The following is a 21,641-nucleotide window of genomic DNA, read 5'->3' as shown; positions in this document are numbered from 1 at the left end:
TGAGTTTCTCCTAGTGCCTCTCATTGGTCATTAATGTGTACAGAAAGCATGCTCATGCAATCTTTGGCCTCTCTGTAGACCACAGAGTGATAGTCATATTTGGACCATTTGGATCAAAGGAGACACATAGCTGTCTAGATATTGGTTGTGAAGAAGAAGAGGCGTGAGGGTCAACAAATTAACAGGGTGGTCTGAGGCAAGACTATTGCTTGGCTCTAACAGCCTTTGCACGAGCCTAGTCCTCATAATGCCTGGTGTGTAAATTATACAACAAACATTACACAAAAATATGAGAAAGTCTCTCCAAAATTCCAGAAAGCATATTTCTTTAACATACGGAAGCATTTCCCTTTAGTAAATCAAAATAATTCACTGCAATGAAAATCATTTAATACAACTGACAGCTTTTAAATATGAACTTAGAAACAGTCATGCCTCTTGCCATGATAACAATGCCATTAGTGAACTAAGAGATAAGTCAGTGGTTTATATATTGGTATTGTAGGGGAGCAACTTTATAGTTCATGAAATCAAACACAAGATATGTTTTGTACAACACACATCCTCACCTTACTAATTCCAAGATGCTCTTATATGTAATACTGAAGAAAAAAAGAGGCGCACGTCAAAATACTTGCCTAAGATCACACAATTTGGTCAAGCAGGGAAGCTAAGATTTGTCACAGATTGTTTTCACATTGTGCAGTTCTTGCACGAAATGGTATCTTCTTCTCTCTCATGCTATACATGAAGGGGTAATGCTGGTCTTCAATTACTGGCGCAGGAGCTTAGAGTGTGGGTGGCAGGCAGAAACCACATGAAAGCGCAGCTTGTTTTAGTCTTAAGATTCCAAGAGGACCTCTAAGTGAGCCAGAGTCAGGCCTCCAATGGTTCGCCCACCTCTATGAAAGGCTGACAGTGCCAAAGAGGAAAAAACATTGTGATAGAGCGAGTGAAAGCATGGTCCTTTGAGGGGACAAAGGAAACACAAGAAAGGAAAGGAGGGGACAAAGGAAATGCATAATGGGAGAGGACATGTCCTTGAAAGGTGTGCGGGGCTCAACACTATGGAGGAACCAATGTTGCATAGTGATGGACAGCTAATGATATAAGTGAAATGGCATTCCCATCCCCCTTACATGCCACACGTGTTCCCTCGAAGGCAATTTAAAAGTGGTTTTGCCGTTCTGGAGAGGAGGACTGTTGCTGCTCTCCTTGGCAACCCTTGGAACCACCATGTCCTTTGCATTGTGGACTTTAGGTTGTAATGGGTGACATTGCCAGAAGGGTATACCTTGGAAGTAATACCTGAACTTACAGAATTGTCTGTGGAACCGAAGCGCAGGGGAAGCCAGGCCAATAAGCAGTCCATGCCACAAACCTGTTGAAAAGGCTCCAAGGGCAAGTCGGCCACCTTTCCAAAAACATTAGCATCAAAGGGAATGTTCAGAAGAATCAACTAGTCATCATCAAACAGCCAGTTGAGATCATCCAGGTATAGTGATGCATGGTAATAAAGAAGCCCATGTACCTCCACACGATTCTACAGTATACAGGCCAGACCAAAAGAGATTCTCTTTGGCAGTGTCCTGCCCATCATGCAAAACTTTCGCAAAATGGTCCCAAAGGTGATGAAGGAGATTCAGGAAAAATATCTGTGCAATCTCCTAAAGATCCTCAAATTAACAGGCCAGTCACTTTCACGGAGTGAAATGGCAAGGCTCCCTGAAAAGAACAACTTCTTCCCCATTACCTCAATCCTCTTAGACTCCCTCTCAGGGAGTATAGAAGAAAGAGTCAGGATTCTGCTAGGTGTTTGGTGACGTGATGATTTACCATCTGAGCAGGCCTTGTTTAAAGATAGCAAGGGATCCAAAGCAAAGGAGGCAGATTGGGTAATCTCTATGTGGTTAGCTTGGTTTTCATCTACAGGCAAAGGCATTCAAGAATCTTGGGTAGCACAGCCATGAAGGAGACAACCTCCTCTCTTGGAAGTGTTGATGGACTCTCCAGATCTACCTCAGGTTAAGTACCCAGGCCACTTACTTTCTGCAGCTTCAACCTGTCCCTACCATCTGTGCTAATAAGGGGGAGATTACTTGTTCCTTTACATTATCATGGTTGAAGAAATTGGCTATCTGAACGTGATCTGAGTAAGAGCCAAATATCCCTTCAAACCTGCCAAAATACTTATCACAAGGTGAAGACCTACCAGGAACTCTTTCTCCATCAAATGTTGGGCACGGCACTGGGATTATATCAAAATGGCTTTCGCCTTTTGGAAATCGGACACATTTTGTAACAGACCGGTGATGGTTAGAATACGGGTGGAGGATCAACTGCCAATTCATTTGGCAGAGGAAGAGGTTGGGGGGGGGCACGGCACCGTCAAGAAGAGGCTGAGCAGGGTAGAACAGGGCCAGGGATAGAGTCTATGGTGGAATCTTAGTTGGAAGCACGAAGGGATCTTGGGGCTTTCAGGAGCACAAGAGGAAGCTGGGTGATAAAAGAGACAGTATAGCCCAGGTGAAGACAATAAACTGTGCAGTGTCAGCCCCAGGAGATGGAAGCACTAGGTAGAAAGCAGGATGACTGGTGGCTATCCTAAGCTTGTGCCACGAAAGGCTCTGCCTTCCATTCCTTAATTTTCTTGGTTGCATGAAGCTGCAATTCTCACATGATCCAGAGTTATGTTTGGACACCAGAGGCAGATAACTGTTGCTGTCCAATGTCAGAGCATGGCTAGCGCATCTAGTACTGTCCAACGTAAGGCATAGCAAGCTCATTCAATCCTTTTTTTTCACTTTGTATTCTACCGCATGTAATTATGTGGTTATAATGTGGAGGAAAAAAAACATGGTATGCAATGGCAAGAAACACCATGTCTGGATGAGCTACTCATGACTTACATGGGAAAACCTGAGAGTTTTGTTTAATGCTTACCCACACTATTCAAAGTAAATTTACTTAATGGTACCTACATTTGAGTTCAGTCATTTCTGTGCCTGTTTATGCAGGTGCTGGTAGAGTAAATGTCATGGAGAACTGGTATGATCATATTAGTGTATAATACATCTAACATAAAAATGATTATTATATGCAACTAAGTGGCAGAACTTACTGGACTTTGGCAGCTCATGCACTGTGATCACTTTCATAGTGAGTTTTTGCATGCCTTTGGCGCACGCAGACTTAACTGCTGTGCACAGACAACCTTTATTGCCGCACATAGAAGAAAATAATTAGAGGGAACATTGGTTACAACTCCTGAAAAAAGGAGCTAGTATTGCACTTTTTGCTTGCAATAAGAGCGCTTATGATCAATATACCAGGACTGGGTTTGTTATGGTGACAAGCCATTGATCAAGGTTGTAGGCCTAATCTGTTATGAAAGGTTATGAGAAAGGCAGCAGGCCTGGTCTATTTATTGCAAAACAATTAAAACTGCCACAGCCAGTAGGCCTTCAAGACAGATTGTAATCACACAGTGCTAAAGTTTGTAGAAATGTATTTTGTTCAGGGAATCTCGCAGATTACAATAATAGGCAAGTGTCTTTAGTGCTGGTTAACATGGTGACAAACACTCGGGTTAGAATATTTGCACTTTGAAAATCCTTGTTATAACATTTAAAGAAAGATTGTTTATTGTTTTGCCAAGGTCAATTTTGTATGTATTTTAATTTTGACTGTATACAGATAGTTGCCATGTTGGAAAGCTTCGGCGGTATACTGTAGGCCTGAGTTGGTTGTGGCAAAAAGCCAATGATAACTGTTACAGCACCGGTTGGTTCACTGGAAAAATGTACATCAAAGACCTTATGTCTAATCTTTTTATTATGAAAATGTATGACAAATGCAGAAGGCTTACTTATTTATAATGTGAATCATATTAAAGCCAATAGGCATTTAAGGGTGGATTGTGTTAGTCTGTAACAGGTATTGATTTACAGGGATTCTCACACATTACTGTTTCAGGATTGTGGTCCCCCCCCCCCCCACACCCCACATTGCAAACCCTCTAGGAAGACTATCTGCACTTTGATATTCCCAGTTAACCCACATAGGAGGGGTTGAATATCAAATTCTTACAGTAGAATATATATGCACTGGTCTAACTCTTGTTACATCTTCTTAAGAAGGGTTGTATATAGATGTGCCTTCTGTAATTATATACATAATAGAACTCCCTTCCGGAAGAGCTTTCTAGCCAGGTATCTTATCCTCTCTTCCGTAAAGCCTTAAAGACCTGGCTTTTTTCACAGATCTCAGTTTGAGCATGCCATTTTGTCTACACTCTCAGTTCCGTAACAGCACCTTAATGCCTTGGGAAACATTTAGAGCTTTATAAGTTTAATATTCATTCATTCATTCATTCATTCACTTACCAGACAGCTTTCCAGAGGGAAAACATATGCTCAATATGTTAGGTATGTTAATGATGGTGGTTCATTTGGGAACATTATGCAAGGTGCCACAGGGCTGATCTGGTTATTATGAAAAACTTTGTCAAAGACAGTAGAGTAGGGCGACTCATTTATTCTGGAAATCATATGTTAAAAGCCAATAGGCCTTTAAAGGTGCATTGACAGAACGCTTGTTAATGCCTGTCGATAGTCATTTTGTTGCATGAAATCTCACGGATTGCTATTTTAAGCAAGGTTGTTGGTGTTGGTTACTTCCTTTGATACATCCTGGGGGTAAAAGATTTGCATCCGTGCTAAACCATCTAGGGAGGGCCTGGCAGGTGTAGGTCTGTGCTAAACCCTTCAAATAAAAAACAAACGCTAAAACTCTATGTACATATCCATACATTAACGGTCATTGGGTCAGCACACTCCTATTTATAGGTCATTCACATTCTTCTTCTGACGACAGCACACTGCTGGGGCAATTGCTAGCCCATTTGTGCCATTGGCTCTACTGTTCTGTCAAGAACAGCATTTTGCCAGCATACAAGTACACATCTGTCTGAAATTGAGTGTGCTTCGGTGTCTGAGTGGTGGCCAGACCTTAACTTTACCATCTGGTTTCTTTTCATAGGTCTCCTTCCGTTTCTTTTTTCCCTCCCATTTTGAAAGTGGATCCAGCAGCTCCCAAGACAGTCCCAGAGGGTCGTTCTTTTGCCATTCATTTAACCTGCATTGAGCTTCATCCTGTGCGGCAACTACTTCTAATCTGGGTGGGCTGTTAAGACCCGTGATAGAGGGGTTTCGCAAGGTATTTGACACTGCATGCATTTATGCTTGCTACAGGCAATGTTTGTGGTAACATAAGGGGTAACAAGTTATAGCTCATAACAACTTCCCTTGCCAAGGATATCCTTGATCGCCATATAATATTTATAAATGTTGTCAATAAATCCACTGTACAGATATTTTGGCACAAAATAAATAAATCCACCACAATAAAGTCCAAAATAATTTATGAATGATTAATTCTCCATTCAAAGTAAAATAAAATCACCCCATTTTATTTAAATAGATCTTTGTTTCCCTAAAAGGAACTTTTGTACTTTTGCCTACCCACTCATATTCCCTCGAGATATGGCTTTCTCTCCCATTTACCAAGATGTAACTGTGGATTGCTGCTTACATCAACGAAGAAAATTAAAGCTACAAATAGAATGGGCAACTGAGCATTTTATGTCTTCCGTCAAAGTCTTCTTGGCACCTGGATCTGGGTTAAACCCCTTTTGAAACTGGAGGTGTGCAGATGACAGAAATGAACACCATATTCTTGCCACCGGCTCCACTGCCACACACATTCATGGTCCAGCATCTCATGCATCATCAGATAGAAGCTGAAATCCTTACCATGCTTTTCTCCATGTATTCAGGTTGCATCCATTTCTCCAGGTTGTTTATTGCGTAGCGGGCTTCATTCTTCACGGTGGTGATCTCTGACAGAAGGGTTTCAAACCTAGGCTAAAGATGAGTTATGTTAGATAATTACTAATAAAACATTAAGTTAACACGAGGCTGCCCTTTGTGGTCCACAAGTCTAAGCAAAGATGGTCGGGTAAGTGCAGTATACCTGTATTCAGAAAAAGTGGACATACTCTGTCATAATGGGGACTGGGGAGGAAGCAGGAGACAGCTGTTAACAAAATACTTCTTAGAATAAGGGAAATTTATAACTAGCGATGATGTCAAATGCACTTCAAACCGCGTAGAGGAGGGTGCTCAAAGTTTCTGGTTCTGTTTAAAGGCAACAGAAATCTGCAAATCTCTATAGGGCAGCAAGGCAATGCAGGACCCTGGAGGAAGTGAAAGACGCAGTCTAGTCTTCCCCCGGTGTCGTTCGCGCGGGTAGGGCCGGGTTAGGGTGTGATTTGGGGAGTGGTATAAGAATGCAGGAGAGGAAGGCGACTTCCTCTTCTTGCATTCTGGCATTGTGGGGTGGGGAAGTTAATTAAGGGAGTGCAGTTAGTGTAGGCCTTGCAAGGGTTTCTTGGTGGTTTCTGCGGCAGAGTTTTGCGGTGGGGCACACTGGTCGGTGGAGCAGTGTGGGGCGTCCGGGCAGGAGTTTCTGTGGTGCGACGGCAGGATTTGTGGTGAGGAACATGGCCGAAGTCACAGCCTACAAGGTGAGGGAAGCATTGTGGGTCTCGAGGCGGGAGGACCTCCTTAGGCCTGGGGTTTTGGGCGTGAGTGGGGCTCTTGCGAGTCCCGCAGGCGGCCTCCGCTGGTGTGTCTGCAGCGGTGGTGGCACCGAGTAGAGGTGCGTTGGGGAGGGGGAGGGGCGAGGCCAGTAGAGGAGCGGGAGCATCAGAAAGAGTGGTGGGGGCTGGCATTACAGGCAGCAAAGAGGGCCCCCCCCAGAGGAGGCAGCCGGTTCAGACTCCTGGAGCAGGGGGGAGGGGGGCTCGCGCCCATAGCCCCTGGGGGGCCCGGCAGGGAAGATGAGCCTGCAGTTGGGGGTTAGGGGGGTGGGAGAGCTGGATGTGGCCTGCCTTGGGGGGGTGAGCTTTGAGAGGCCAGTGATGGGCGGAGGGTGGGGGGAGGCAGCCTGTGAAGTAGCGGAGGGACAGTGGGAGGACGCTCCCATGGATTTATCTACGGGCTCGCGCCCAGGCACCCCTGCTCAGGTGGAGAGTGTGGGGAGAGGCAGTGGGGCAGGTCAGGAGGTGAGGGGTTTGCTGGGCAACACACAGGGAGGCACAGGAGCTCCATGGGTGTTCATGCAGGGTGTGGGGCTTAGTAGGCATTGCCCACCTTTGCTCCCCAGGTGGGAAGCCATGAACCTCGAGGACAGTATCAGGAAACAGCGCCTATTGGTGCAAGAATCAGAGGCGCGGTGGGCCGAGTTGGGAGGCAGCCAGCTCAGGGGCAGTCTGGGATGAGGAGGCGGAGGGGCCCCCCACGCCCACCTCAGAGGAGGAGAGATGGGCAGAGCAGGTCGACAGGGACAGGGCAGACAGGGCCAGAAGTGCGCAGATGGAGGGCAGAGTGGGTCAGCGGGGGCAGTTATGGACAGCAGGACGGCGGTGAGGCCCGACGGTGCCGGAGCCTTCCCAGGTTGGATCAACCTGTGGGGTAGGGGGGATCCCAGCTCGTGGAGGTCAGCAGAGAGGTGGTAGGTTCGGTGGGGCCCAAGACGGCCTCTGGACGCCACCTTGAAGCAGCAGGGGGGTCTGCGGCAGCCTTCCCTCCAGCGCGGGAACGGGCAAAGGTGTCGTGTATGGAGCGCGAGAGTGGGGGTGATGTGAAAGTGCAGAAAGGAGTGAAGAGAGCAGTATGTGAGGTTATGTGGAAACCTGTGGAGGAGGAGCCTGTTTTGGCGTTGGATTATTATGGTTCTGAGAGTGATGAGCTGGAGGATGGGGAGATGAGGGATGACTTTGCCAGGACGGGGGGTGCGGAGCAACAGTGGTCTTGGTGTTTTACAGGCCTCACAGAAGAAGAAGGGCAAGGCGAAGGCAGACACCACTAAAGCTAGCAGCTCGAAAGGATGTCGGGAGAGACGCAGACACCTTTGACAGCTGAGGGGTCTTGGTGGTCAGCTTGGGACGAGGGCCCGAAAGGGGGCCGGAGGAAGGCCTGTAGGTCAGTGGGTGTGGGGGACGGGTCTGTGAGGGACACAGGGGGTCAGCGGCCGATGTGTCTGGGGTGGGGACGTCCAAGACAAGAGGCAGGTAAGGCGGTAGTGACGGCGGTGGTCCAGACTGACAAAATTGACGGGAAGGAGGACCAGGATGGGAAGGGGGGGGGGGGGGGGAGGACAAACTTCAGAAGAAACTGCTGTATATGGGTTTGCTATGCCACTAGGTTCCCACTTACCGGACAAGATTAAGAATAGGATCTGGAAGCATGAATACGTAGACATGTTCAATCTATTGCACAGGGAGGTGCAGGCGATGGAGGGCTCTAAGGAGGAAGAATGGGAACTAACTAGGCGACCCAGGGTGCCAATGAACATGGAAAACTGGACGTCCGCTTTTCTCATTTACTAAGTATATATTGCGAAAAACACTTGGATATGGCTATTCCCCTTTTATAAGGAAGGCCCAGTTGCAATTCGGGGGGTTTGCCTGGTTGAGTTATGGTGAGGAGTTCCGGGCCCGGGTTAGAGTGAACCCCGACAAGCCTTGAGGGGAAATTGATCAGGAGCTGTGGATGCAGTGGATGGCGTCAACGCACTCATCGGCTTCCACGCACACGGCCAGTGGTTTGCCGGTCCCTTATCGGTCCTTTTCGCGCGGCCCGCCCAGTCTGGGGCGGGAGGGGCTGCTGCACCCGAGGGAACCACCAGTCACACAACTAAGCCCGGCACCAGCACCACAGGTGCGTACTGGAGCTACAACAAGGGATATTGCACGGAGTACCCTTGCAAGTTCAAACATGAGTGCTCCAAATGTAGAGGCCGGCATACCGTCACTCAATGTTTCACCTTGGTCACGCCTTCGGAGCAGTGGCGAAACACAAATGAGAAGGGTAGGGGGCAGTCTCGACAGAAAGGCGCCTACTCTGGTTAAGGTGGAGGCGATGGCCCCGTGGCTCTTGTGTTACCCGAACAGGGAAGCAGCTTTGAAGTTGCATTAGGGTTTCACAGAGGGTTTTCGAGTGGGCTATTAGGGACCAAGGGTGCAGAGATGGGCGGACAATCTTAAATCGGCTAAAGAATTGCCAGGAGTAGTGGCGGCAAAACTACAAAAGGAGGTGGTGGAAGGCAGGGGGGCGGGTAGTTTGTGGAGTGGCCCCTTGAACATTTGATTGTCTCCCCATTGGGAGTCGTGCTGAAGGAGGAGGAGGTGAGTTTTGCATGACCTCTCGTGGCCGGAGGGACAGTCCGTGAACGATTTCATCGCAGAGGTAGAATCCCAGGTGCTCTATGCGTCAGTAGATGAGATCCGCCTTGTGCGGGTATGTGGGCCGAGGGCGGAACTGGCAAAGTGTGATATCAAATCTGCTTTCCGCCTTTTGCCAATACACCCTGCGGATTTCTCTCTGCTGGGGATGCAGTTTGCGGGGCCATCTATGTGGACAAGGTACTGCCCATGGGATGTGCCATTTCCTGTGAGCTTTGAGATGGTTAGCACATTTCTGCAATGGGCTTTTACACAAATTAGCGGGCATCGAGACATGACTCACTATCTGGACGACTTTCCCTTTCTTGGGAAGGCTCAATCAGGGGACTGTGGCAGAGCCCTGTCACAGATACAGGAGATGGAACAGCGGTTTGGAGTCCCTTTGGCGCCTGAAAAAACAGCTGGGCCCAGCTGTTGTTTGACGTTCGTGGGAACTGATCTGGATTCCATTTGCTGATTGGCTCGCCTCCTGCAGACGAAGGTGGCTGAGATACAGGCATGCCTGTTGTGAGCGATCGGAGAAAAGAGGTTTGCTTTGAGGGCAGTGCAGCAACTGTTGGGCTTCCTGAACTTTGCATGTCGGTTAGTGAGGGCTGGACAGACATTCTGCAGGCGGCTCGGCATGGTCATGTCAGGGGCACGCCACAGGGTCTGGATTTCCATCGGAGTGCGGGCTGACTTAAGGACATGGCTGACGTTCCTCACTGATTTCAACGGGGTGTCACTTGACTTTGTGGAAGAAAGGATGGTTTGGCAAATCAAAATTTACTTTGACGCAGCCGGGGCAGCAGGTTTTGGCATCTTTTGGGATGGTGCGCTGAGGATTGGCCGGCCCATTGGGTGAAGCAGATGAGGAGCATTGCGTTTCTGTAGTTTTTCCCCTTGTTGGTGGCATTGGAGGTGTGGGGGTAGGAGTTTCAGAACAGATCAGTGTTGTTCCATGTGGACAATATGACTGTGGTCGAGTTGGTCGACCAGCAGAGGGCGAGAGATCTGAGAGTGCTGCATTTGTTGAGGAGTCTCATGCTGAAATGTTTGAGGTTGAATGTGGTTTTTCGAGCCAAGGATGTCCCTGTGGAGAATAAGGACATTGAGGATGCTCCGACTCGTTCGCAGCGGCAGCGGTTCCGGAGACTGGCACCTGGAGCGGATCAGTGCAAGACCAGATTGCCAGCCGGTGTATGGGCCTTGGGGGAGTGAGGGTGTTAGCCCTTGTGGAGAAATCGGTAGCAGACTCAACGAAGCAGACATACAGGCTGGCGTGGGCGGAGTTCGGCTCATTTATGGGATGGCGACAAGATGCGGCATGTGGAGATCGTCCAGTAGTGGAGCAAGGGGTGTCGCAGTTTGTATTACATTGCATTGACAAGGGCCCCCCGACCATTGCGGGGAAGTTGGCGGGGCTGTCCTTTTATCGCAGCTTGTTTTTTGGTTTTGACCCTATGAAAGATGTGGTCATAGGGAGGGTTCTCAGGGGTTGGGGTAGGGAGCAGAGGGTGGGGGGGGGGGGGGAGGGCATTTGAGGGAAGCTGTCACATTTGATTTGTTGGTCAAGCTGGTTGAGGTTTTACCGTTGTGTTATGACAGTTTTGAGGTTCGTATTTTCCATTTTTGCATGGTATGGATGTTTTTCGGAGCGTTCAGGGTCTCCGAGCTGCTGGGGACGAGGGCCAGTGGTGACAGGAGGTATGCAAAAATCAGCTTGGATTCTAGTCGTCTGGGGATTTGGTTGGGACAGTCTAAAACAGATCAGTTGGGGCGGGGTAAATGGGTTTGGTTGTGTGAGGCTGGCTGTGGGGGAGTGTGCCCGGTGGCTGAGTGGAGGGCATTTCTGGGTTCCTCGGGCCTACATTTGGTGAGATCTTTTATCATGCGTCTGGGGCTAGAGTCATGGCTGCACAATTGTTGGCGGTCTTGCGTATGGCTTTAAACAGGTTGGGGTTGAACCCGGCGTGCTTTGGGACGCATTCTTTCCGCATTGGGGGGGCGGCGACGGCAGCTGCACGGTTGGGTTGGTCATGTGACAGGATACGGCGGATTGGTAGGTGGAAGTCTCGGTGTTGTGAGCGTTATGTCCGGAAGTAGGGTCCTGGTCTGGGTTTTGGGGGTGAAGGTGGGAACGGGGGGGGTTTTGGGGGAAACTGTGTTTCAGGATGTTTACTAATTTCTTTTTCTTCTCATAGGTTGCGTGGGTTGCCCGGGGGCCGAGATGGTCACATGGATTGTGGGGCATTAGTTTGTGCACTGGGCCTCCAAATATGCAGACAAACAGGTGTACGGCCGTAACCTGGGACTCAGAGGACAATAACATGAGGTGCAATGGTGGGGGAAAGGAAAAATACAATGGGGGGGGGGCACTATTGCCCTGGCTCGCGAAGATGGTCCCTCAGAGACGATGCCCCGATCTTTTGATTATCCATTTGGGGAGACCGACTTGATTCAGCTGTAGGGTTTGGCACTCTTACAGCTGATGCAAAGAGACTTGGAAGTAATGAAGCAAAGATTGTCTGGGACTTGTATTGCATGGACTGAATTTCTACCTAGGCGGATTTGGAAAGGTGACTACAAGGGATTTTATTTTTAACCTGACTCAATTATTTTGTCTATTCGATGGTTCATTCACTAGAACCCCATGTATCCTCAGGATTACTTATCAGATAAGTCAAAACAAATCTTTTTAAACAGATGATTCAATCAATTTTTTACAGAATAGGAAGCACACAGCAGACGAAGGTATATGTTTTTAAAAAAAATATTGTTTATATTGATACAAATCACAAGAATAAATCAATGGGGATAAAAAGTAAGCAAAGCTATACAAAAACAGTCATGAATGGCAACAAACATATTTTGATTGACAATTCATAACAGCAGAATCTGCTCCATTACATAAATGAGGAAACCAGAGTCAACAATGTATCGTAGTATCCTGGAGTATACATAGCTGAGGAGATGATGCTTATGTCGACGTTTCGGTCTCTTAAGTTTTCATCAACAAGACCATCATCAGGACTAGATTTTTCAAACTGTAACCCCTTGGATCGATCCAGATTCTAAAGTGGATCTTCAAAATTAATTCAGTAAATTCAACCTGGGGTAATTTCAAGACGTAATCTCAGTTCAAAATAATGTGTGGCTGAAGTTAGTGCCTTCAAAATAAATCCGTGACCCGATTGTTCTAAGCAGGCGTAAAATGAGAAATTATCACCTGTTTTAGATTGTAATTTTCCAAACCTTTGCGTACTGGTGGCGGAGTGACTCCTTGAACCTCATAACCGGACCCTCTAATCAATACTTGGTTGCTTGTCTGCGTTCAACACTATCTATGGATGACTGTGTATCCTAGACGTTTAGAAAATTACAATCTAAAACAGGTGATCATTTCTCATTTTACGCCTGCTTAGAACAATCGGGTCACAGATTTATTTTGAAGACACTAACTTCAGCCACACATTATTTTGAACTGAGATCACGTCTTGAAATTACCCCAGGTTGAACTTACTGAATTAGTTTTGAAGATCCACTTTAGAATCTGGATCGATCCAAGGGGTTACAGTTTAAAAAATCTAGTCCTGATGATGGTCTTGTTGATGAAAACTTGAGACCGAAACGTCGACATAAGCATCATCTCCTCAGCTATTTATACTCCAGGATACTACGATACATTGTTGACTCTGGTTTCCTCATTTATGTAATGGAGCTGATTCTGCTGTTATGAATTGTCAATCAAAATATGTTTATGTTGCCATACATGACTGTTTTTGTATAGCTTTGCTTACTTTTTATCCCCATTGATTTATTCTTGCGATTTATATCAATATAAACAATATTTTTTTTAAAAACATATACCTTCGTCTGCTGTGTGCTTCCTATTCTGTAAAAATTGATTGAATCATCTGTTTAAAAAGATTTGTTTTGACTTATCTGATAAGTAATCCTGAGGATACATGGGGTTCTAATGAATGAACCATCGAATAGACAAAATAATTGAGTCAGATTAAAAATAAAATCCCTTGTAGTCACCCTATATCTTGATCACAAATTGCCCAAGCCTACAAGGGTTGATTGGGTGTCCAGGTTTGTACAACGGATTTGGAAAGGGGCACTCAAACATGGGGCAGTTGAGAAGGCTCGAAGGAAATTGAACAGGGCGATGAGGGTTTTTTGCAAAGAGAAAGGCATTAAGGTGATAGCTCACCCTGGACTACGACTGGAAGAACGACTACTCTTTAGGGATGACGGTGTGCATCTTTCGACAATGGGGAACGCCTATTTCATGATGGAGATGAGATGTGGTCAGCAAGTTGTGGAACAAGGCGATATGGTGTTACAGGGATGCTTGAGGGAATGGGGGCGAAAGATGCACAGTAGGTCCCCAGGGGGGGCAGGTAACCGCCCTAAAGGGGGGTCCCTGGTTGGCGGTATTTGGGAGGGGTGGGGGAAGTCACTAGCGGGCGCACCCACCTCTCGTGAGGGGGGAAGAGTGAATGATGGGGGGGGGGGGGACTGTAGGCATGAGAGTAAAGCCAGGATGCTAAGAGAGATCTGAAGAGAGGGATGAAGAACGGAATGGGTCATGGAATGGAATGGAATGGAAGGTGAGTCCAGAGTGTATGAAGGTTGAGTTGATGTTGGGGTAATTTTTGTTGTTGATTATTGTGTATTTGGTTGTTATTTATGTTTGTGCAGCCTGGTCCTAATAAATGGCATTTTATGCTTTAAACATCAGTGTGGCCTAATTGTTGCGCAATGCAGGGCCCCGGGGGAAGTGAAAGACGCAGTCTAGTCTTCCCCCGGGGTCGTTCGCGCGGGTAGGGCCAGGCTGGGGTTAGGGTGTGGTTTGGGGGGTGGTATAAGAATGCAGGAGAGGAAGGTGACTTCCTCTTACTGCATTCTGGCATCGTCAGGTGGGGTAGTTAATTAAGGCCTCCCACCCACCCTACAGTTATTAGGGTTCAGGGGTAGGGTCGGCAAAGTGTGCCAGTTCAGTACGGGCTGCAGGGTTGGCGTTACTTGGGAGGGGTGGGGGAGTCACTAGTGGGCGCACCCACCTCTCGTGAGGGGGAACAGTGAATGATGGGGGGGGGGCTGTAGGCATGAGTGTAATGCCAGGATGCTAAGAAAGATCTGAAGAGAGGGATGAAGAACAGAATGGGTCATGGAATGGAATGGAAGATGAGTCCGGAGTGTATGAAGGTTGAGTTGATGTAGGAGAAGGGGATTTTTGTTGTGGATTATTGTGTATTTGGTTGTTGTTTATGTTTGCGCATCCTGGTCCTAATAAATGGCCTTTTACGCTTTAAACATCAGTGTTGCCTGATTATTGCGCAACGACTAAACCATTTTTTAACAATGGATTTTTAAATATCAGCAATGGTAAATCTTAAGTAAACCTAACATTTTACAAACTGAACATAACTACACACCCCAGAAAAATCTTAATTAAAATACAGTAAGGGAATAAGGCACTCGTATAAACTAGCATTGCATTAATCTCAGAAAGAGATTACTATATTATTTAGTAAAGTACTCTTGTGTATTAAAATACTATTGTTTTGAAATATTTTAAAACCTATTCAGTAAAAATCCATAATACTCTTCAAATTAAAAAGTTAGAATCAAATTTAAGAAAGCAACAAATACATACATGCTTCGATCAATGTTTCACCTGTACCTGATGGTACAATAAAACAGCCCATTGTCATTCAGAAGACATCCTTAATTTTAGCTTAATGTTCATTTTTAATCTACTTAAAGCGATAGTGCCTTCTACCACATATATTTAGTTTAGTTTAAAGGGGTTTATAAAGCGCCTGGTGACGCCTCCCGGCGTGTCCCCGCGCTGTGGAGAGAGCATGTTAGGAGGAGGGAAAAAGCAGGACCACTACGAAGTGAATAAAAAGGTTTTCAGCATCTTTCTAAAAGAGGCCTCATTAGTCTCTAGCCTAATGTTCGTAGGAAGGAGATTCCAGTGCTTGGCCGCCAGTGAGCGGAAGGACCTGCCTCCCATTCTGGCTTTTTTGGGGCGCGATGTTCTGAGCAAGCCCATTCCTTTAGATCTAAGGGATCTATTCTGTTCATACAGGGATGCTAAATCCGACATATAATCCGGCGCTTTTTGGTGAATTATCCTATGGCACCATAGTAGAGCTTTGAAAGCAATCCTCTTGCTAATAGGTAGCCAGTGGAGGGAGGCCAGAGAGGGCCCCGAGGGGGCTCTACGGGGAAGTCTTAACACCAGGCGTGCTGCAGAATTTTGCAGGACCTGTAGCCTCTTGATGTTTTTAGCAGATGTGCCCAGGAGCAGCACATTCCCATAATCAATACGGGATGTGATGAGTGCCTGCGTCATGGTACGCCTGGAGTTCAGAGGTAGCAGGTCCAAGGTGCGATTGAGCGTTTTCATTACTCCAAAACATTTGCCTACTGTTTTCTTGATATGGCTATCAAAAGACAACTTGTTGTCTACCCAGACACCTAAGTTTTTTGTTTCCCGGTTGGGAGTAGGCAAGGGACCCAGACAGTTGGGCCACCATTCTTTCGTCCATTTTGTCTCATTGCCCCCGATTATAAGAACCTCCGTTTTTGTGCCATTTAATTTAAGACAGTGCTCTGTCATCCAAGTGGCAAGCTTACACATGCAAGCATTGAAGTTGTCTGCTTCCAGGGAAGGGGCTTCTGACAGTGATATTAGAAGTTGCGTATCGTCGGCGTAAGAGACAAGCTCTACGCCGAACGACTGCACCACTTCTGCCAGGGGAGCCATGTACAAATTAAACAGGGTGGGACTCAGGGCCGAGCCCTGAGGCACCCCCTGTTCTAGCATCACACTGTCTGAGAGAAAGGTCCCTCTTTGGACTTGAAAGCTCCTGTTGATAAGAAAGGCTTTCAACCATCCCAGTGCCTTTTTGGTGACCCCCGCTTAGACACTGTAGCAGGATGGAATGCGCTACAGTGTCAAACGCGGCACTGAGATCCAGCATGATGAGAGCCATGGTCTTACCCTCATCCGCTCCCTCTCGTAGGGTTTCAATAGCCCTCAGGAGAGCTGTCTCTGTGGAAAAGTTTGATCTGAACCCCGATTGAGATTTATGAAAAGCATTATGGGCTTCTAGATGGACCATGAGTTGGGCATTAGCAATTTTCTCAGCTAGCTTTGCAAGGTAAGGTAGCAAAGATATTGGGCGAAGATTCTCCAATATGTCATGACTCATGTTCGGCTTTTTTTTTTTTTTTTTTTAAATCGGTAGCACTACAGCTTGTTTCCATTCCATAGGTAAACAAGCCGTGGAGAAGGAGATTTGAAGCAGGTGTCTGAAATGAGGTTCTAGTACAAAGAAAGCTTCAGCTAGAATTTTAGGAGGCGCAGGGTCTCGAGGAGAGCCTGATTTGATGTTCTTACACATTTTGGCCAATGCCTCAAAGGGAGGAACGTCGAAAGAGCCTAGGTACACTGGAGTATTTATGAGATTATCATTTTCAATAAATTCAATTCCCGACTTCATATTGGTGGAAAAACTGGCATAGATGTTAGTAATCTTTCCTGTATATTTACACAATGGTAATGGAACACACATTACTCGCTTAAATCTGAGTACCTCCCTTCCCCGGTATATCCACCATCCCTAGATTTAAGTGGATGATGTGGCATCCATCCATCCAATCAAGAAAGGGGGGGGCTCCCACAAATAGTGGGGCGCAACGTAAAGTGAAAGACTTGCTACAATGCCTGCTAAGGAGCGAATAGAGGACAACCCAGATAATGAAGCCTCTTATTGGGTGACACAGTATTTGTGCATTTTGTACCTGAAGTTGCCCTGAAAGTGGCAGATTCCAGGGCTTACGAGCCGCTTTCAATGTGAAATATATGCTGTGTTGGCAGTGAACACTCAGGGGCCAATTATGAGGTCAGTCGGAAAGCTAGTGGGAAGCTTTCCAACCATGGTCGGAGGCATTCCAACCGACACGGTTGGTGTGCGGACTGACCGCCAAATTATGATGTCAGCAGTAGGAGCATAAACTGGCTGGTCATTCCAACACAGTTCCAACCCACTCTCCGAGTCTTCTGGCCAGTCGGGCCTACACCGTAATCCCCTATGGACGGCGTCCCGCCATCAGGATTACGAGGTCTGTTTCTGACAGCCCTTCTGTGCCGGCCTTCCTGACATGGAAAGGCTGTCAGAAAGCAACTTTGAGTTAAGCACAGGTAAGCCTACTCATTTGCCTTTTCCACAAACAGATTTTCCATTTTAAACTTTAGGAATCTACTTTAAACCACCCGGGTTTCATGTTCAGTAGCTTTAATGTTTGAAAGAAAGTGTTAAAATCAATGGCACTTGTTTACTGCATTCAGAGGTTTGTAACATCAAGTACATTCCAGTTTGTGTGACCGATAACTGGAACATATTTCAAATGACCCAAATGTAGTGAAATTTGCCTGGACATATGATGCACAAGCATTTGCATTGCAGTAGGGCTCGCATTTGCGTTAGTTTGAGCTATTGGCATTGTAAATGACAATGCCTTATTTATCTATTTTAGAAACTTGCATACGGTGCGTAAACACGTACTCTGCATTTATAGTTGTTGCTTACGAAAAGCAAGCCTGGCAGTAACTGCGCCTCTTTTACCACAAGCCATGCCTTTCGTAAGCAAGGACTATAAGTACAAAGTGCGTGTGTAATGTTAATGTTTATAAAATGTATTGAGCAAACGAATACCCGGAGGTGTCTTGGCGTTAGGGCTGCAGTTAGCAAAGAAGGATCGTCTAGTTCTAAAGTAGCCACATTTTAATCTCTTTTCTAGAGAAGATGAGTGAGCTTGCGCTTCTGAGCTTGATTGGAAGCATGTCCCATAGTTTTGCAGTGCCAAACGAGAGGCTTTGGCCTCCCCAATCGGAGATCTAGATCCTCAGAACTTTCATAAGTCTGGTGCCTGTGGAACGTAGTTGTATGGCCAGTTCATACCAGGAAAAGAGATTTCTAAGAAATTATGGTCCTGTGTTGCTCAGTGCCTTGTATGCTAGACATAATGACTTAGATGTAATATTTTGCGCCACCGGGAGCCAGTGGAGTCTTTGAATTTCCTTGGCTACTGATTTGCACTTAGGGACATTCAGAAGAAGTCTAGCGGCTGCATTTTGCACCATCTGGAGCTTTATTTGGTATGGTTTCTGCATATTCAGATAGAGTCCATTACATTAGTCCAGTTTTAACTGTATTAGTGTGGTTCTAGAGTCGGTGGGGATATAAGGTAGGATCTTCATGAGTTTCTTCATCAGAAAGTGGGAGGCAGACACAATGGCATTGGTCTGGTGAGATAAGGTTAATTTATTATCAATCAACACCCTCAGGTTTTTTGCCTTCTGGGCTGGTTTTGGCGGTTCACTCATCTCCGCCGGCCACCAGAGGTCGTCCCATCAGGTTTTGAAAACACATAAATGAAAGGCATTGCCATTTACAATGCCAATAGCAAAATGCATATGCGAGACCCACTGAATTGCAAATGCTTGTTTTATATACTTCATGTTCCAGGATTATTGTCTTTCATCTTGAACAGTGAAAAAAAAGTGAAAAGCCAGTCATGTTGTGACTCATTCATAGATGGATATGTAATTCCACTGGGGTGCAGTAGCATTGTGAAGCGTGGAGATTTAGAGGAGGTTCTTGGGGAACCTATAGGTGGGTCCTCTCCATTAATCATACATTTGCTGGTATTGCTTTACATCTTCCAAACAAACGAACTCCCATTAAGAGCAAGAACATGTACATTTCAGGATGAGAATGGAGGATGAAACCACATCCATATGGAATGGAGGTGTGGTAGAAGTAGTTCCTCAGCAGGGAAAAATATTTTCCCAGTTGAAGAAATGGAAAGCTAAAAATATGCAATTGCACATGTGTCAATGTTACATATGTGGACATTTTGAACATATTCTTTGTGAATCTTAATATTTTCAGAAATATATAACAAATGTAGAAGCAAACCCATGAGAAAACAATATTTAAAAGCTGGCACTTTTGTGAATAAGGCCCCCAAAATATTCAGCGAGATCCCCTTATATCTGACAAAGTTAAAAAAACAAAAAAAGATGCAGCACTTGTACAGCTCATACATACCCGACGCAAATCCTTCTGCAATGCTTCTACAAACGGATTTTCATTGTTTTCAAGCATCTGAAAAATAGCTTCTAATTGAGCAATTCGAAACTCCAAAGTCCTGGTTTTCCCAGATGCGAGCGCACCCCGGGACTTTCGAAGGGCTTCTTCACAAATCAAAGAGGTGGAGGGTTTCCGAGGCTCAACCACTGTCCTGCAGAAGTGAAAAGAGGTTTTATTCAGAGCTGATGTTACATCTCAGTCATAAAACCATCCATGTTAATCCACATTTAACATATCACAATGAGGAATAATTACAAAAAATACACTTAAGGGGCTTAATCGAAAAAAAAAACACTTTTTTTTAAAAGAAACACGTTATAATATATTACAAGATTCGCACAGTCATGAGCCAAAGGGGTAATTATTTGCCCTAATGCGATTCAAATTAAATTAAGTCAAAAGAATTGTGGGTGAGCGTGGTTTGACGATGATGAAGATGGCGGCTGGTTGACCCCGCTCCGCGTCGCAATCCGAGGAATGTGACTCTTTCGACTGGTGGAAGCTCTCAGACACCTGCTCCCACCCCAGGACTTTCTGGCTGAGCCATTCCTACATCTAACAATGCCTTTTGCTAAGCGCAGTAAGATCGCATTTTCGCGCTTTGTGTTGTGAACTTGCTGCTCGTTCCGTGACTGGATTGCAGCCGCCTTTCTGTTTTTGTTTCACTCAGTTTTATTCATGGCACCGGCTCCTCACAAACAGTACTTTCCTGAAGGACAAAACATGCAAGGATGTAATACAAGTCTGCTACTATGCTTCCTCTCAGCATAGTCTTGCTCTAATGTCGAGTGGTTCTTGTATTTAACAGATAAACTGCCTGAATTTCACTGAAACAGCTAACACTCTCACATTAAGATTGCTAATTCTCAGCTGGTTGTACTACTTTATTGAAACAGCTAATATTACCACATAAGACTTACGGAATTTCAGCTGGTTGCATTATTTTGTTTCGCGTGCATTTCTTCACACAAACTGCACTTTGTTGTTGGAGTATACATATCTATGGGGAGAATCAAATCTGGTTGAGGCCCTGCTTCATCTTCTACCTCTACTTTACATCCATAGTCCACTGTGGTGCCTACTTCTAACCTCTTTTCAGTATTACAACGTGAAATGGATGACTCAACACCAATCACCATACCCCATCCTGCAGAGTCTTCATCTTCGTTTACTCCTACTTCTAGTTCTCTTTCGCCTATATTAAAAAGGCAAAAAGGCCTCCAAACCAACTTCTTCGTCTGTTCTGTCCTCCACTAAACAAATTTTTAAAAAACTCCTTCGCCAACCACCTCTCCTGAAAGCAAGATTAATTCAGAGGAATGTCAGGTCGAATCTTTACAAGCTTCTTCACAGCAGATTATTCCTATGAAAGCAGAAATCCTCCAACTCCAGAAACAAGTGGAAAATCTTGAAAATCATAGTAGACACAATAATCTACGAATCTATGGCTTAGCTGAAGGATTGGAAGGTTCCAATCCTATACCTTTCTTCCACAGGTACTGGAATTTCCAGAATCTCCTTCATTGAATATACAAAGAGCGCACAGACTTGGCCATACCACACATACTTCATCAACTTAACGTAAACCAAAGGGCGTAATAATTAACTTCCTAGGCTATACTGACTTGTTAAAAGTTTTGCAGGCAGTCAAATTTAAATGTCGCACTTCCTGGCAAGGCTCCCAGTTATTTTTCTCACAAGACTACGCCAAAGTCACAGCAGACAAACTGAAAGGTTTTCTAGTAATAAGACCAGCACCAAGTGATTTAAATGCCAGATTTGGTTTAATCCATCCTTGCCTCTTTAAAGTGACTTACAAAAATAAAACCACCACCTACGAAGATCCAGCTTTACTTGAACGTTTTCATGACAGCTGTAGAGAAGAATCTATGGAATTCACAAGATCGTCTTCTACTTGATAATACCACCTATGACAACTGTAATTTTACACTGTTTCCATTTGCTTTTCATGAACTTTTTCCCTATTTTTCTGTTTTCCAGGTGTCGGTCTCCCCTGTTTCCACCCTCCACTGAATAGTCTCATCTGGAACATTGCCCTCCTCACGATTTCCCCCCGAAGTTGTTTCGCTGGATTTTTTGTCTTTTCTTTGTGGCCTCAACACCCTCTATTCATGTTTCAGCCTTTGGTATGTTTCATGGTTCTTTATATCTAT

At 45.6% G+C, this 21,641-nt stretch overlaps 1 protein-coding gene across 3 annotated transcripts in view; it reads right to left on the bottom strand.

The window, feature by feature from the left end:
* The window catches only part of LOC147679525 (aldehyde dehydrogenase family 3 member B1-like), a 254,884-nt gene that overhangs the window by 182,346 nt on the left and 50,897 nt on the right, over positions 1 to 21,641 (bottom strand). For all 3 annotated transcript variants that reach the window (XM_086943110.1, XM_086943109.1, XM_086943111.1), the window contains exons 2-3: positions 19,426 to 19,618; positions 5,814 to 5,924 (exon numbers count right to left, since the gene is read on the bottom strand). In XM_086943110.1, the coding sequence (XP_086799236.1) occupies positions 5,814 to 5,924; positions 19,426 to 19,618 (304 nt within the window). The remainder of the gene's footprint in view (positions 1 to 5,813; positions 5,925 to 19,425; positions 19,619 to 21,641) is intronic.

The sequence above is a fragment of the Lissotriton vulgaris genome, chromosome 11 (assembly GCF_964263255.1).
Source record: "Lissotriton vulgaris chromosome 11, aLisVul1.2, whole genome shotgun sequence".
Taxonomy (NCBI): Eukaryota; Metazoa; Chordata; class Amphibia; order Caudata; family Salamandridae; genus Lissotriton; species Lissotriton vulgaris.
The sequence above is the reverse complement of the archived record's forward strand: the minus strand, read 5'-3'. Positions and strand labels throughout refer to the sequence as shown.